The 17,504-nt window shown below is 31.9% G+C and overlaps 1 protein-coding gene and 2 long non-coding RNA genes across 4 annotated transcripts; 2 read left to right on the top strand and 1 right to left on the bottom strand.

The window, feature by feature from the left end:
* Nucleotides 1–1,644: 1,644 nt before the first annotated feature.
* On the bottom strand, nucleotides 1,645–7,648 carry LOC143151330 (uncharacterized). Its single transcript, XR_012993289.1, has 2 exons — nucleotides 5,852–7,648; nucleotides 1,645–2,327 (listed from the first exon to the last, which is right to left on the bottom strand). It is a non-coding gene; the product is annotated as an uncharacterized LOC143151330 (long non-coding RNA).
* On the top strand, nucleotides 2,855–17,474 carry LOC143151328 (tRNA pseudouridine(38/39) synthase). Of its 2 annotated transcripts, XM_076320364.1 has the most exons (7): nucleotides 2,855–3,245; nucleotides 3,504–3,634; nucleotides 3,740–3,923; nucleotides 3,999–4,305; nucleotides 15,093–15,384; nucleotides 16,485–16,621; nucleotides 16,709–17,474. In XM_076320364.1, the coding sequence occupies exons 1-7, from the start codon at nucleotides 3,171–3,173 to the stop codon at nucleotides 16,771–16,773; spliced, it is 1,191 nt and encodes a 396-aa protein (XP_076176479.1). In that variant the 5' UTR covers nucleotides 2,855–3,170; the 3' UTR covers nucleotides 16,774–17,474. The 2 variants fall into 2 exon arrangements, with proteins under 2 accessions (XP_076176479.1, XP_076176478.1); XM_076320363.1 differs by having other exon boundaries at nucleotides 2,859–3,245; nucleotides 3,740–4,305.
* Nucleotides 13,976–14,408, top strand: LOC143151329 (uncharacterized). Its single transcript, XR_012993288.1, has 2 exons — nucleotides 13,976–14,060; nucleotides 14,165–14,408. It is a non-coding gene; the product is annotated as an uncharacterized LOC143151329 (long non-coding RNA).
* Nucleotides 17,475–17,504: the final 30 nt, after the last annotated feature.

The following is a 17,504-nucleotide window of genomic DNA, read 5'->3' as shown; positions in this document are numbered from 1 at the left end:
TCACTTGCAGTTTTGAATCAGCTTCATCGGCGAAGCGGTTGAATACTTGAGTTGCCACGGAACGATACTTGTCGGGCTAAGCAAACCGTCAGAAATACAACAATTTTATCGAAAAAGGAAAATTAACTTTTCATTTTTCTTTAAGATTATAACCACAAATATTTAATTTTTATATTTTATTCTATTAAATGAATACACACTTGAGTAATGAAATGCAATAATTTGATAGTATTACTTCGAATAACACCTACCCATTTATTCTTTGTTAGAATTATATAAATATTCACACTTAGGCACTAACAGGAATTCACAACCTGAACAGGTAACTTTTAGATAAAAGCAGGCTTAAAAGGGGCTGATGACTATAAACAAACCTTAGAATATTAGCTACTAATAGCTAACTGTTTTATAAGAACTAATATTAAACATTGAAATTGATAAATCTAAGGCCATGTCCAGATATGATGCAAAGCGCGTAACAAACGGACTTGTGACGTATGAGTTTAATATCTCGGCTACACTATATCAGTTTGTCAAGAACGAGGTAAAATCGAGGAGGATCAAACTACAGCACGTCCGAACTGTTAATTTACTAAAATATTAATTCACCAAAACATAAATAAAACTTACCAAATAATCAGGTGGTATATCAAAAGCCACTTTCTTTTCTCCTTTGGGCACGTAAACAGGCTCAGACGGTCGATCGAAGAGATACAAAATACCCGATTTATCATTTGCCATTTTTATTGATATTTTATTCAATAAATGACAAAAAAAGTAAAATCGATAACAATCTCGAATTTATAAAGTGTTTTTTTTTTATATTATAGATGTTTCATAAAGTACAACACATAAATTATAAATATTATTTACTGATAGCGTTCAAGCAAAGTTAATGTTTAGATTCTTACGATCAATGCGTCGATCGATTCACGATCTGGTAATTTTACCAGAGCATGTAGACGACGTCTGATTTATAGAAGAATTTTTCAGGATACAGCGGTTTCTTTATAAACCGCATATCCGTTACAGTGTTTTAGAATAACCACTAAAGAAAACAACTATTATTGCATCACCTACAACCAAAATCTGTTCATTTTTCCTGTTTTTAACGGAAATGGTTTGCGATTAAGTGTTGATAATTATCACTGTCTAACACAATCAAAATTTTATTGTTTTGCAATATCTATTAAATAATTCTTGTAGAGCTCTATGTCTCGAACTCAAATTTGAAAACTTAATTACTCTATCACTTTTAGTTTTTGAAGAACAGTAGTTTTTATAAAAATCCATGACTTTTTACAAGAACGAGGTGGGAGAAAGTTGTCTAAATAGAACCGATTTTTTTGTTATTGGTAAACATAAATGGCACCTAACGTTATGAACATAAAATATACGAGTATCGAAAAGTAGAAGCAAACTGTTTCTCATTGAAATCTTATTTACTACAGGCTACATACATTTAACCAAATTAGGGAGGTCTAATGTACTTTTTAATTCATTTATTTTGGTTGATTACTTTCTAATAATATAATTTTAGACCATATCTTAAAATTTTTCCAAAACTAAGACTATTTTATAGAGAATTTTACATTAATTTTATAAATATATACGTATCCATTGCGTCTCACTAATTCGGTTCACCCGAATACAGTATGGTCTCGTTATAGGTTGTCATTCCTGATTCGTTGTAAGTAGTTCTATTCCCTTCATTGTTTTTGTAGTTGTGGCAACGAGTGCAATAGACTGCGAGTGAACGAGAGAGCACATGATGGCGGCAAATTACAAAATTCGCCCGAATCTTTGGCAGTTTCGATAACTAATCTTATATTGTGACGGTCTTTAAATTTCGTTAACTAGCCCCTACTGGAATTTAATAAAGACAGTATCTCAATTTCATTTTCTATTTTCAATGCTTTTTTCTGTAATAATAAATCCGTGAGTGAATTTCTCATTGTCCGCAGTTCTAAAAACCACGTCTGAAGGCGGTTTTTCAAATCTTCGAAACTGCATGTTCTTTTTTTTATTTTAATTCACCGATTCTTTTAGCTGTATAACTTCTTAATTTATTTTCCTCGCGTTGAATGCGTCGAACTATTTCTATACAAATTTGATACTGCTTTGTTAAATTCGGGATAGTTCCTTCCGCCTAAATAATTGTAATAGTTCAATTTATTAACATTTCTTAAAATTTAAATAACCTTTCATTTTTAAAAAATGATACTGTCATGTCCTGTCTGGTTCACTCATAGTCTGTCGCCGTAACAAAAAACAAAATTACAAAATGTGTTTCATTAGAAGTTGTGCGTGTCCCTTAAATGGACCATCTGTAACGAAACAAAATTGTAATTCATTATTTTTTACTTATTAAAATAAATCTCTTTTCTATTCATACTTATCATAGTTATTCAACGGGAGTGGCGTATTCGGAATCGGTAACATTTTTTTTGCATTTTTCGTTTAATAAATAAGTAAATATGACTTAAATTAGATTGTGTTTGGTACCATTTTAATTAGAAAAATTTAACAAATATAACAATAACATTTTCATTAACAACAAACCAATAATAAAAAAAGTTTATCTTTACATTAGTATTGACGATGAGCATCATGAAATGTCACATTAATCGTTTAACTAGTTTGAAGAGAGATCCCCAATAATGGGAATAAACTTTTCACATTTATCCTGGACCTCAGGTTCACATTTATCGCAACAACATTGTACTGAGTTTTAGAAGAAGTTTCAATTTCATCAAAATCAGTATTGATTTCTAACGTAAATAATTACTCAAATTTAAATTTATATTATTAAAAGAAAATGCTATTCAAAATTTTCTATTACAAAAGCTATCCTAACCACAACAATGCAATGAAATATAACTAATTGGATGCTCGTAATTTTATCCCCCACCACCACTTCACTACGGAATAAATCATGGCATTAACTATGCCACGTTTCTTCATTTTTTGCCTTGTACAATTTTTTCCGGTAACCTGTTAGCTTCTATGGCATTATGATCTGACATTATTGGATCCTTGTTTACAGTTCAAGCTTTGAATGTTTTTGTAAAAAAACTAATATAACAACAATAATAATTACCGCGAAGTGATAAATTATTAATTGTTTTAAGTAAAAAGATAAAATTCAATTTATCGTAAAACATAAAAAGATGTCAATTATTTGTAACGAGATAGAGCAAAAAGTAACCTCAAAGAAAGAAGATCTTGAATTACTTGATAAATCTGTAAATATACTAATTTATTTTTATTACAGCGTAATTTAACTACTATGTAGTGTAACTTTAAAAAGCAAAGTAGAGATGTCCATGTTTAATTTGAGAATGAGAATAAATCAATTTGATTTTATTTTTGCATGCATTATGAGATTCATTTTCAAATAGTGAATACAAGCTTCAGTTCTCATAGATTTAGTTTCTAATAAGAATAGAATATAATACGATTTCAGTCATAATTTCTTCTTCAATAAAATGTCTTTATTATAGGAATTGATTAAAAAGATACTATTGTTGGAAGAGAATAATAAGCAATTGAAAGCAGTAGTTAACAAAGTGAATGAAAAACCAAAGAATATAGGTGTTGTTTCTAAATCACAAAAACCATTTAATTTTTTAAGGTACCTAAACTATTTAATTAGTTTAATGAAATATGTTCAAAAAGAAGAAATAAAATAATATTAATAACTATCTATTAATTTTAATATAAACTGTTTTAATGTTAGATGCAATAAAAGACATATTCTTTTAAAATTTTATTATCTTGGATGGGATAATAATGGTTTTGTCATTCAAGAGAATATTAATAATACAATAGAGCAACATTTATTCATGGCATTGACAAAAAGTTGCTGCATAGAATCGCGTGAAACTTCAAATTACCATAGATGTGGCAGAACAGATAAAGGTGTTAGTTCCTTTTCACAAGTGATCTCGTTGGACATAAGAAGTAAATTAAAACTTGAAGACCAATATAAATTACAGGATGAAATTCCATATTGCAAGATATTAAATAGATTACTACCTCCAAACATAAGATGCATTGCATGGTGTCCAGTACCAAGTGACTTCTCTGCACGATTTAATTGCAAATTTCGAACATATAAATATTTTTTTCCAAGAGGAAAGTTAAATATTGATAGAATGGATAAAGCAGTTAAATACATTATAGGAGAGCACGACTTTCGAAATATTTGTAAAATGGATGTTGCGAATGGTGTTATTAATTACAAGAGAACAATTATTGATGCAAAAGTATCAATATTTCGACAAAATTTTAGAAATATATCAGGTCAGTATGTGTTTTAAATCATTGTTAGTAATAGATCCCACTTGCGTGTGTATTGATCAATATATTCACAGATGTAAACAAAACATTTTTAATGATTTTAATATGCATACATTCTCATATAATTTATTATTTTCATAATATTCTAGTTTATCGTGTATTTTTTTGATACATTATGCAAGGGTGATCAGTACACCTATAGACTTTACTTTTTTACTTTTTCACAAAATGTTGCTGACAAAAGCGTAATCAAAGGATTTTCAATATTGCAAAACTTATATCAGTTAAAAATATATTTACTAATAAGAAAGTGTCTTTCAATTTCCAAAAGATTTCAAATTATAAAATTATTTTTGAATTAAAATGTGATCTGAAAACTGTTGAACAATAAAAGGAGTTTTTCCTTCAATGATACTATTTATGCAAAAATTAGTGGGGAATTCCAATCTACAGATCCAATAATAGTAAATAAATAAATTGACCTAATTTGAGTAGAAATTAGGAATGATTTCAATAATAAAATGATCCATAATGCTTGTAAAATAGAACTTTTTTTATAATATGACATTTGAAAATACATTTCAATTTAATATTTTAACTAGCATGTGAGCTTTGTTAAGTCTGGATAACATTATGATTTAGTATATACCATATATTAAGTCTGGATGACATTTATGTGGTTTTTGCTTAGCAGTTATTGCTAAAGTATAAAATGTATTCATAGAAAATAAATAAAAAATTTACTTGAGAATACTCATATATGCAAATATCACAAAAACTAAGAAAAGAAAACCGTTTATTATCAGAAAATTACCACAGGACAGTGAATGATTAACAAGAAAGTTTATGATGCCATTGGTTACTTTTTGACAATATGTAAGGGACTGAAGTAAGGAGCTGTCCAAAAAGAAATTTTTTTATTGTTATTTCACACTATCAACAAACCAATAAATCAAATGTCTTTACATTCTTAGATTCAAAATTTGTCAAGTATTAGCTTAATGCTACACTAGTTTGGTGTCTGCTTGCATTAGGACATTCATTTTACGATCAATGAACATGGATGTAATTAAAAGTTTAAAATAATTTTATAAAATATTTATAATTCTGTATCTAATAAGTCAAAGAGGATAGAAGTTTAACGAGTTTATACCAATATTGGATCTTATAAATTTATTGAATGATCTGTGAAATAATTTTACTTCAACAATCATATTAACTTGTTTCAAGAAATCAAATAATAGAATCAAAGAAACTAAAAGGGTAACTGGGAAAAAGTTATTCAGTCCTTTACAGTTCTTCATTTTATATTGATACAATATTTTCTTTTGTATACAATATTTTCTAAATCATTTGTCTTATCTTTTGATACCAAACAAGTCTAGTTTTTGGGACACACATACAAATTATCCACAAACACTCTCAAGAACAATTGATTATACCCAATTAATTTCATATTTTTTGGTTTTAACACAAAATCCCGTGTACAATTTTTCTTATGGTTTTGTATTTTCTTCTCCATAGCTTTAGTCCAATCATTTCTGTTTACACTCTGTAATGCTTGTTTAACTGCCTCAGGATCATAATTTTCCCAAGTAAAGCTGAAACTAGCTTTCTCACAACAATCACAGGCATTATACAGTTTCTTGTTTCCTGCAAAACTTCTTATCTCTGGCACTACTGGAGCCACTTGCTCTTCAAGTTGATTCAATCCTTCTTCATTGTTCAACTTCCCCAACGTCATTTTCCTTCAGATTATCATCTCAATCTACTCTCTCATCATCATCACTGCCACCGATATAGGCTCCATTTGAATCATTTACTGTAGGATTGACAACAATTTTCATAAGAAAAATACTTTCTTGAAATTTGACATATCTTGATTGAACAATACATTTTTCATTCAAGTCCCACAGTCTGTAACCCTTCCCATCTTTTGGATAACTGAACATAATGCACTCCATTGATTTTGATTTCATTTTCTCACTTCTCACATTTTTCACATATCTCCTTGCTTAACAATTAAACACTCTCATTCTGTCTAGCTCTATCATATCAAGTTTTCTCCCAAAAAAAAGCAACTTAAAAGGTACGGCATTATCAGTGGATCTGAAGATGGATTAACCATGCTAAAAACCAAATACAGCCTGCCTGGGTTTGTAGCTGCTGACCGAGCCTCTTAGCTACTCTTATTTGTTGATGAGCACCCGCCATGCTGAGTGTACATTTGATTCCATGTCCCGATAGATAATTTGAAAAGTCCTTACTAATGAATTCTTTGCCACCATCTGACTGGAAACTGTTAGTTTAGTTTTATCTCTGTTTGGTGTTCTACTCTGTATTTATAATTCACAAAAGTATTAAAAGCATCACTTTTCTTTCTCAGCATCTCTATTACACTGTATCTGCAAAAGTTACAAATACTCTGCTAATAGTATACTTGATGTACAAATTGATTTGTAGGCTGCGTTTGGTACGTCGATTTGTTATACATTTTCTTCATTAGGTACTCCCTTATCTCACTCTTGTTTTTTTTATTTTCTTTTTTCATCTTTATTTTTACCTCTTCAGGAGTGAAAATTGGGATTAAAATCTTCATTAATAATGTATCGTCTCGAGTCAAGTTCTTTAGATAATTTTCGTAATTTTCGAGTAAACCTATAAATATTACCATGAGAAGGTTATAAGGCCTGTCTTCGACAGTTTTCTGTGAGCAGTCACCACTTTGTTTACATGTTACGTAACCGCCATATTATTTGTTCTTCTTCATCCCCATGAGCGCTTCATTTCGAGATACAAACGCCTCTTTTAGGATTTCCCAAGCTTTCTTAAGTGGGTCTATGTTTTCCAAATGTATGTCTTCGTCTGATTTCTTAATGAAAACAAGGGCTTCTTTATTTTTATGCTTCTCTTCGTCGCAATTTTCAAGCTCCTCTTCGTTCCAATCATCGACTGCTTTCCAAAAATATTTGCTGTCCAAAATAGATTTCACTTGTCATGACCACAAATAATAGTCGAAACTTTTCAGTTTTGTAATCAAATCCTTCATTTTTGCTATTTCTCCCAAGTTTTCTTTGTCTTTCGATTTGTCCGGCACGCACAAAGACACTTCACACAAAGGCACGTAAATGTAATTGATTCGTGCTATTGAATATGATTAACGCCATCACAATGAACGCATTTATAATGACACTGATGTATTTGCAACGCTACTGACAACTTGTTAACTGGTAATCGGTATACAGAAAATGACATTGTAGATTCTGTGCTTCGCTCTAAGTTTACGTGATTCGTCAATTAGACGGGTTTCAGATTTTGTGAATAAAATTACAAAAACTATTACCATTGTTTTCTAGCAATTTTTACTGCCTTTTATTGATTGAATGATACCGATATGTACTTAAACCTATTTCCCCCTTAGCTCAGTAAATTCCAAGATTTTCGATGGTTTGACTCGTCACATTGACGGGTTGGCTAATTTCATAATTAATCATAATAAACTGGTTTTATTCATGAAATTATTTCTTTGGTAACAAATGTAAAAGTTATATTCAATTCGAGGATAGGTTCTGTTGGTTAAGTATCTCACGGGCTTGGGGTGCAAGAGCGGCGTTCCTCACCAGCACATATCCTCTGATTATTTACTATAAAATTAACGCAATTGGTTTGTACAATAAATAACAAACGTCTCCGCGACACCAGTGACTGTGTCAGGAGTCAGGAATGCACATGTATAAGCAAAATACAATGAAATTCTACCAATTTTTTGCTAATATCTGAGAAATTAAGATCAATTGCTGGTTACATATATAGGAAGAAGTTCAAAATGTTGTTTATTGTAACTTATTTTAAAGTCGTTATTGGTGGGGAACCAGTTCATCAAGTTCATTTAAATTAGGTATCAAACCTTATATAAATTTTTAATACATTTTTTATAAATTTATAAATTGTTTATAAATTTACAGATCTACAAATATTCTATAAATTTACACATTTTGTATAAAATTACAAATTGTTTATATATTTTGTATTAGCTAACAAATTTTGTATAAACCTACAAATTATATATAAAATTATTATTTATTTTGACGCAAAAAATTGTGGATATAGTCATTTCTTTAATTATTGCAACGTATAAAGCTATTAGAACGCAAACTCATTCTTACATATAAAAACTAATAAAAGGCTCTGATTACTTAAAAATTCATTTATTTATTTTTGAAGAAATTATTTTTGAATGTAATAATAATCGTTTATAAATCTGAAGTTTATAAAAATGTATAAAATGTTTAAAAAAGTGTTTAAGTTAACTCATTTGCATCATGTGAAAGAATGAAAAATATGCCCTTATCCAATAAACTTTTTTTAATTAAATGTAAGTATAAATATTTCAAAGAGTGTTAAGAACTTAATATATCAGTGATTTTTGAAGAGTGAAAATGAAGAGAGAAGTTCATGTGTACATTACAGTGAACTTTATTTGTCGACAATTTAATTTTTTCCGGAACGCCCCTTAAAATTGTGTCATTCTGTAAAAAAATAATAGGTGTAAAATTTGATGCAAATCGAAAAACGGGAAATGGTGCTACAACGAATAAAAAAAATTTTTGTTTCTATCTTTTATTTTTTCGAGTCTAGTACAAATTTCTATCCAGTTTTATATACCATTGAATTTGATTTTTTACGCTTTATTAAAATTTGAAAAAATTATATGATTTCAGTAAAAAAGAATCATGACCGTAAAATTTTTTAAATCAACTTTGAAAGAAACTTTTTTTTCTTTAGCGTTATATTTATTTCATAAAACAGTACAATCTCTGTTGATAGAATTTTTTCATAAGTTCACAAATAATGGAGATATGTAGATATTTGTATTTAATAAATGTTTTATACCACAATAAAATACTATAGAATAAAATAAAATATAAAAAGCAGCAAATAAAATAATATCAAAAAGTAATTCTAAAATAAGAAAGGAGTATTAAGTGTTGTAAAAAATGAAAATATTCTTATTTAAAATATATTTTTTTAATAAATTATATTGAATATTAGCATACTTCTCATTAAAGAATGTTTTGTTGTCCTAGAAAATTGTTTCCTGTGCTTCGAAATTATTTGTAATATGTACTGTTTTTCCTCCCCATTTCTTGATAATATTGTAGTTGATTGTACTCTTTTATAAGTTTATCACGTTCCACTGTATCGTTGACAACTATTAATTGCCGATCAATATTCAATATTGTATTCGTCATCATCTTTCCATAGGTTTTTTTTTAAAAATCTGCTTGGTATTGGAATTCTTTCAAAAAATTTGTTCGACTCTTGGGAAACGAATATTCCAGTCCTTTATTAGTATAATCTTGTATTACTTGAGGAGCAATTTTCAGTTTTTTGCAAAAAACTTTTATGATTTTCTTTACTTGCTAACCATAACCTGCTATAATACTTCGTATAAAAATAAATAAGGTCTCTGGAGATTCTCCAGAATGTTTTCTTCAATGCTGATGTGGTTCAATTTGCTCCTTTTGAAATTTGGCAAAATGAGTACATAGTGAGTACTTTGTGAATATATACTTATTTTTATTAACGATAACAATATGCTGATTCTAATTTTAGAATGACATTGCATTAATGTGCATTTTTTAGCTGTGACAGTTATGAAAAGTACTTAAACACTGCAAGAATGGTGATTGAGCACCACTCTGCTTGTAAAGAATTTATTAAACAATAATATACGTTGTTAATAATATACCAGTTCCAATCAGAATTTTTATCAAAAGATGGTAGTGAGATAGAAAATAATTTAACGGATACACCTGAAATTGCGAAGTTATTGAATGACGAATGTGATGCTTATTAAAAAACATGGATTAATTAGTGAGAAGCAAGAGGACACAAAATTGTCAAAGAGTTAGTACATGTATTTAATACAATTAATTTGATATCAATTGTCATGTTTTTGTTAAACATATTCCATTTATTTTGATAAAATTCATATTTTAAATTTAGAATCCGTTTAGATTTACAATATGAATCTTCAAAAAACAGAGGGTACCATGTTTTACGTTAACGTAAAAAATTTTTAAATTTTAATTTGCTATGTTGGATTCATTATTAACAATTTTTTAATTGACATCAAATTTGATGGTGATATAATCAACATTCCTAAGAATCCTTGCACGTTCTGTATTTTTATCAATTATGGTGGAGTCTTGATCTATGGTGTCATGGTACAAATTTAGGGGGTGTTTCAGAAAGAATCTCAAAAAGAAAATTCACCAAGCATAACTGAAGTTCATTCTAATGCATTATATATACATATGTACACACTTTTTTGTTCTCTTTTTTATTAGAAGATATGGTCATCGTGTATGATTTATTTTAGCAAAAATGAAACAATTTTTTAAAATATGGACGAAAAATTTAAAAAGTGCAATTAACTATGTTATCCTGTTTTCCTGTATATATATGTACGCTCTGGTGAAAATTGCAGGTACATATACTCTAATTAAAAAATAAGAAAAAGATGTACAATAAAATTTTTTCATTCGACGCTCAGTTTTCGAGAAAATTGAATTTTAAAATCTGTTTCGTATTCACGTATAATGTGTATCATATTTCTAGACAATGCTATACGTTTCTAAGCAATAAATTTTGGTAGATATCAGATCTAGGTTTCTGTTTGCGAGGGCACAGTAAACAAAAAATGTCTAGTCAAGATAACGAAAGTCGGGAACAATTAGTACAAGCAATTAATCATGCATTTGAAAAATTGGAAAACCTAAACTTGTGTATAGGGTTCATCTGTCAGTAAATAGACAGGTACAGCTATGTATCTAATAATGAGGTCAACAATTTCAGCAATTCTGTAATTGATAAAATAATATTTTGTCGATTAAACTTTTTCTTTGTATTATTTCGGAATTTTTAAACGCCGTATAGGTATTGTTTACAAATACAATACGCGTTAAACTCGGTTTTCCCGAAAAATAAGCCTTGAATGAATAAATTTTATTCTATATTTTAAACAGTTTTTTTCAAAAGGAATTACATCGTGTTAGTCTGTACAGAATATTTAATCGAACCTTGTATGACATTGTAATGCAACTTGTAATACAGTATTTTGCGCGTACTATATAACGTAGAAGGATTACAATTTTTTCTTGAGCTTTTTTCTTGTTGAAGCGAGATCGAGCCAGAGGGACTGAACACGAATGAGGAATGGTATTATCCGTTCACGAAAAGAAGGCACAGCCTGTTTTCATCCTCGCTGCTCCTGTAGTCCATTGCCGCTTGTACGATCACAAGCTAGAATCGCCATTGGCCGAAGACGGCGACCTAGATCAACGGCAACCGTAGCGAGACTAAGTAAGACAGAATATTACGTCATTGGCGTAACCTTCTAATCAAATGTTAGCTATTAAGAAACAATAAGTTCGTTCCTGTTTAAATACTATCACTGATTCGATAAGTTCCTCGTAATGAAGAAATGAGTTTAATTTTGTATTTGTAATAATCATTGTAGGGTGGTAAGGAGGGACGTGCGTGTGTGGGTGTGAAAGATAATGTGCCAAGCGAGGGTACGAGCGATTCTCGGGGGGAGGGGGGTCGTGATTGGTCGAGGGTTGTATCGACACGTGCCTAGCCGATGGGACCGCGGAATTTCCCACGATCTGCACATAGTAGAGGCCCGTTGGCTGTTTACCGTCTGGCAATCACCTGAGTCAGGCGATCTGCGCCCTCGACAATCTCAAAATGCGTGACACAAGTCAAGTAGGCCCCAAACTCTGGAATATGAAGAAGACCATTACCCTGGACGCGGGGCAGTAATTGTAATAATGTATCTCTGTACGAGGGGTGGTGTATCGCGTACCTTAGGGTGTGGTTGAGCGTAAGGACATTGTAATAGTGTTTCTCTGAACGAGGACGGTGCGTCGCGGATCTGAGAATAGCGAATAGCGATTACGCTATCAAATCGCTCCAATAATCCCGCATAATTAATATTTTGAAAATTATTTATAGCGAAAAGGACTAATTTGTATTTATTAAAAATAATACAACTCCTCTTATACTCATTTCTATCTAGATAAATTCTATATAATTACAAATTGCACAAAAACAAGTCATACTAAAATTAAAACAAATATAACTTTTAAATTTTTTTACATTACAAATCATAAAAGTTATACTTGTTATAAAAGTTAACATGACTTGTTTTTTCGTAAATTGTAATAATATAGAGTTTATCTTAATAGAAATAAGCATAAGCGGAAAATATTAATGATTATTACGCATATTAAATTATATTAATTTTTTCATTATGGACAACTTATGGAATCAGCGATAGTACTTAAACCGTAAGTAAATTATTCTGTTTATGAATACTTGACGTTTTTATTGGGAGCCTACGCCAATGCACCTTTTCTTTTTTACGTGGGGAAATCTTCAGAAGACTTCCCCGACCCCTTGGAATGGAGCTCAGCGAAGTGTGGGATTCCCCGTATACCGGATCCGGGATCTATCTATCAATCCACCTCGGTGGCTCTTCTCGCATGTTTTCGGGGGGGGGGGGGGGGGGGGGGCACCGGGAACTAAAAACGTCAAAGCTTCCGTGCCCCCGTCCATTACAGTTAGGACGGCCTAATATTGCCTTCTCCGGTTTGCGATCTCCTTCCGCGAAATTACAGTTACGCAGAAAGAGATCACCCCTCGCACGCGGACCTCGCAATGGCTCTCGTAGAAAGTCGCGTGTGAGCCCGCGAGCCCGCGAGCAAATCCAATGAGGACAGTCGAGCTGTGCACGATCGAGCTGTGCCAAGAAGTGACTAGTTCGCCCGGCCATACGGTGCCATCGAATAGACCATGCCCGCGTAGAGGCAGTGAACCCGGTCGCTCGGGCCCCGCAGGTTGGGGAGGAGGAGTCAGCCCAGAGGACCGACTATTCTCTTTAACGGCGGGGTCAAAAACCGGAAATGGCTCTCAAACCGTCAGTGGTTAACGAGAATCAGCTCCAGATATTTCATCTGGATCCTCACCTCAACAATGGCCTCATCCACCCGGATTAGGGGAGGAGGCGGCTCTTCTCAAGGTGTATGGATCGCCAGCACCTCGGTTTTATGGAGAGCCACCTTCAAATCTTTTCCCCTGATTCGGTTGAAGACATGCTGGGCACCGCCCTCGGCCCACTGAATGGTCTTCCTCCAATTCTCTCCGGCAGCTAGCACCATAGCACCAACGTATCGTCCGCATAACACGTTAGGTTGACGTCATCGGGGAGGTCTTCGGCCTGTAAAACAGTGTCGTACCAGAGGTTCCATAACAGGGACCCCAGCACGGACTACTGCAGAACCCCGAAGTAGACCTCTCTTCGCTCTATATTGCATCAGCTCAGATACTCAATCCACCTGTCGCGGAGATAGGCTTCGACTATTGCCTCGACTACTACCTTTAGATAGGCGGGGACTCGATGTTCCTGGAGCCTATGACTGATTGCCCTCCAGAGTAGGATATTAAAGTCTAACGACAACGCCAATATCACACCACTCTAGGAGACGGTCAAGGTCGAGAGGGATCGGACGCGACGAATGGTATTGACCGTCGATCGTCTCCCGGAATCTGAATTGGTACTCGACCAGATGTGGGCTGTCAGTACTTTTTTCAACTTGTCCGCAGCGGTCAAACAGTTGCCGGAGACCGTCACCAAGGATGTCTTGGGCTAGGATACAGACTCGGCTAGGCACACCGTCAGGACCTGGGAGGTATTTTTCGCCCTAAGCCTTCGGATGGCCGTGGCCAGCTTCTCAACAGGAAGCTGCGGCCAGGTTACCGCGAGAGCGACTGTTATCAGAATGTCCTTGTCAAGGTGCGGAAGCCCCCATCTGCACGGTGGTATGTCATCCTTACCTGGATGGTGGTGCTGGGTTGTCACCACAGCGGTATCGGGGTGGAGAGGATCATTTGAATACACCGGTGGTCCGATAATGTTTCCGCCCCCACCACCACGTGCCAACCGGACACCATACGCGCGACGCCGGGGGATCCAAACGTCAAGTTCATTGTGGACCCTCCTTCGCGTCGCATGCACGTCAGTTTCGACCTCTGGTTAGTAAGCCGGAGGTCGAAGTCCGCCATCCAGTCGCCCAAGACTCCACCCCTCCGATTTACCCAGGGGGACCTCCAGGCCACAGACTTGGAGTTGAAATTCCCCAGGACGAGCACCGGTCGTAGTCAAAAAAATAATTAAAATATATATATATATATATATATATATATATATATATATGCATTTTGAGAATATACACTTGTACTTCGATTTAGTATACATTGCAATAAGGATTCATATCAATTGTTTCTGGTCGGCTAAACTGAAAAAATGGATATACATCTTGTAAAATAATGGTAAACCGCAGAAACTATACATATACATATATATATAAAGGAAAATTTAAAAGAAAATTGATAATAGGAATTGATGACAATCTGCAGATCTACAAACGTGAAAAATTTTAAGAAAATTCGTGGGGAAGGGGGGAGGGATGGAATTTCGATGATGTTGAATAAGGTTTTTATTTCTTTTATATTTCAATGTACAGAAATCTTACATGGAGTTCTCTCTGACATCATTAAAGGAAAAACTTTTCTAGATTTTTATATTTTGTATGACTTATGTTCTACATGTATTGAATAAAATATTTTTTGTGATACATTAAGTATTTTGCAATGTTAATTATTATAGATATTATTATACTAACGATACATCTTATTTTTATTAATACATGTAACATTTACAGGGTATGACATATGTGAATTGATTATAACAAGTCAAGCGTTTCTGTGGCATCAGATACGTTGTTTAATGGGTATTTTGCTACTTATTGGTGAAGGAAAGGAAGAGCCAGAAGTTATTTTGCAACTTCTAGATATTGTTAAGTGTCCTCGAAAACCACAGTACAATTTGGCTCATGAAGTACCACTCAATCTTTGGTATTGTGAGTATCAAACTGAAGAGTGGTACATTGATAAGGAAGAATTGTTAAATACAATAAAAATTCTACAAAACGATTGGACCTTCAATACAATAAAGTATGAATAGTTTTATTTATGTCAACATGTAAATCATTCTATTACAATTAATATTTTTTTAATAATTTGGAATAATTATTAATTGGTATTAATCCTTATGGACTGTTGACGTAATTGTTACATTGGAGGTGTTCGGATTAAATTGAGTCGCATCGGAGATATATTATAACATTTTTTAATAAGTTTGATCTTCATTCATGATAACTGATTTATTACAAATTTGGGACAAGGAATTCATGTTATTTGCACACCATGTTTATAGTATAAATAATTTTTTGATTAATATTAGTACAAATATTTTAATATAAATAATTTTTATATTAATATAAAAAATCATAATAATTGATTTCGAATGTTTATAAATGACTTATACTAAATCAAAGTAGTAATAACGTATTTAGAACTAGATTATAATAAATATAAACTAAGATTTATTTATACATTTTTTACAAACAATTATTGAATGTTCTTCGCATATATAATTCGTATATACTGACAAATATGTACTTGTTTTACTGTCGGTGGCGAGAAGACCTACAGAACAATGATATTGTTTACTACTTATTTTTGGTTTTGCAATTACAAACGATGTAGATATAGATGGCACTTATAATACATTATTTTCCTGTATGTTTTGAACTGTTTTCTACAAAATTTGATATTTTGATAGCGCGGTTCTATTACGAACGTAAGGGTTTATTAAATTTTGGCCTAATTCAATTTAGAAATAACCGACGAGTTTATAATTTTGCATTATTTCAATTTGGAATTATCTCTATTTAACAATATATGCATGAAAAGCTAATATATCAGGCCTATGATAAAATAAAGTCATTGGCCAATGATTTGTACGATGATTTAATCCACAAATCAAATATATTTACAGCACCTTTAGTAGAATTATAATGTGTAATAACTTTTGGTTTTTGGTTGATTGTTTAACAATCCTTACTTTTTCAACTTCTTAAGCTATTGCACCAGTTTGGTAGCCTATCTTTAGCACACTAGAAACTCCATGTTATATATTTATAAATCAGTTCCACAATATTCTATTGTAATGTAATACTTAATTGGAAAGTAAATTGCTTTAATATCACTAGATCAGTTATGATTGAGAATATGCTGTCAGATTTGGAAAATTCAATGGACTGTGAAGATTTATCGTTTCAAAATGATTCTCTACTTCTTGGTGTACAGTCTAAAGTATATCAATCATTAATGAAACGAGTAACTTGTGGTTAGTATAAAAATTCATTAATATTATTGTAAATTAATTTTGAAGCACAGAAGGAATATCTGTATTTAACATGAAATTTATTTGCAGAAAGCTTGGAAAATAAAATAAAACATTATGAAAATAAGAAGAAGAGGAAACAGATACCTGATTAAATAGATGTACAGAGCTTTGTGAAATAATTGAATAAAATATGAGATATTTGATACTGTTTCTAAATAACTTTGGAGTTATTAACAATGAATAAATGTATAAATTTTTAGAAGAAGTGTTAACTTTATTAATCGATTACACACGATTATTCTGGATTGTATTTTCATTCGGAGATTGAAAAAATGCTTTTTGCATTTTCTCTTACACTTTAAATAAGGTTAAAACTATATTCCTATCAGAAAATGTTGCAACTCGAACATTTGTCAAAGATACAACCGTTTTAATCTATTGGGACATTTTGGTTGCATTCATCAAATAAAACAACCAAAATATGCTTCGCGTTTTTATTTGTCCCATCCACAGTGAAGAACAATTTTGTGAACATACTTAAAATAATGAAGGAAGTTACAAAATAACACTTTAGCAATTCGTGTAAGACATATATTTTGTGGTACTGAAGTAATGCAAATTGTAACTATATTCCTTGTTTATCCGCTTAACGATGGATTTATACCTCTTCTGTAAATTGCGTAATTTATGAAAATCACAATAGGTCCACACTAAAAAATGTTTGCAGTTTATAACGATAAAAGGCCGATTTTCAAGCAACCAGCGTTAAATCATGCAAGCGACAAAATAGGCAAGTATAGACAAAAAATGTATGAAAATTGCAAAAGACTAATTCTACAAAACTGCAGGGAGTTTGTTATATAACGTGATGTATTTAATTGAC

This window comes from Ptiloglossa arizonensis, chromosome 9 (assembly GCF_051014685.1).
Source record: "Ptiloglossa arizonensis isolate GNS036 chromosome 9, iyPtiAriz1_principal, whole genome shotgun sequence".
NCBI classification, from domain to species: Eukaryota; Metazoa; Arthropoda; class Insecta; order Hymenoptera; family Colletidae; genus Ptiloglossa; species Ptiloglossa arizonensis.
This window is presented reverse-complemented; position numbering and strand designations above follow the sequence as displayed.

Bases quoted from the DNA above. Each gene is read 5' to 3' on its own strand.
- LOC143151328 (XM_076320363.1), top strand. From the start codon at position 3,171: ATGTCAATTATTTGTAACGAGATAGAGCAAAAAGTAACCTCAAAGAAA. The intron at 3,246-3,503 runs GTAAATATACTA...TCTTTATTATAG, and splicing joins TTGAATTACTTGATAAATCT to GAATTGATTAAAAAGATACT. The intron at 15,385-16,484 runs GTATGAATAGTT...TAATATCACTAG, and splicing joins TGGACCTTCAATACAATAAA to ATCAGTTATGATTGAGAATA.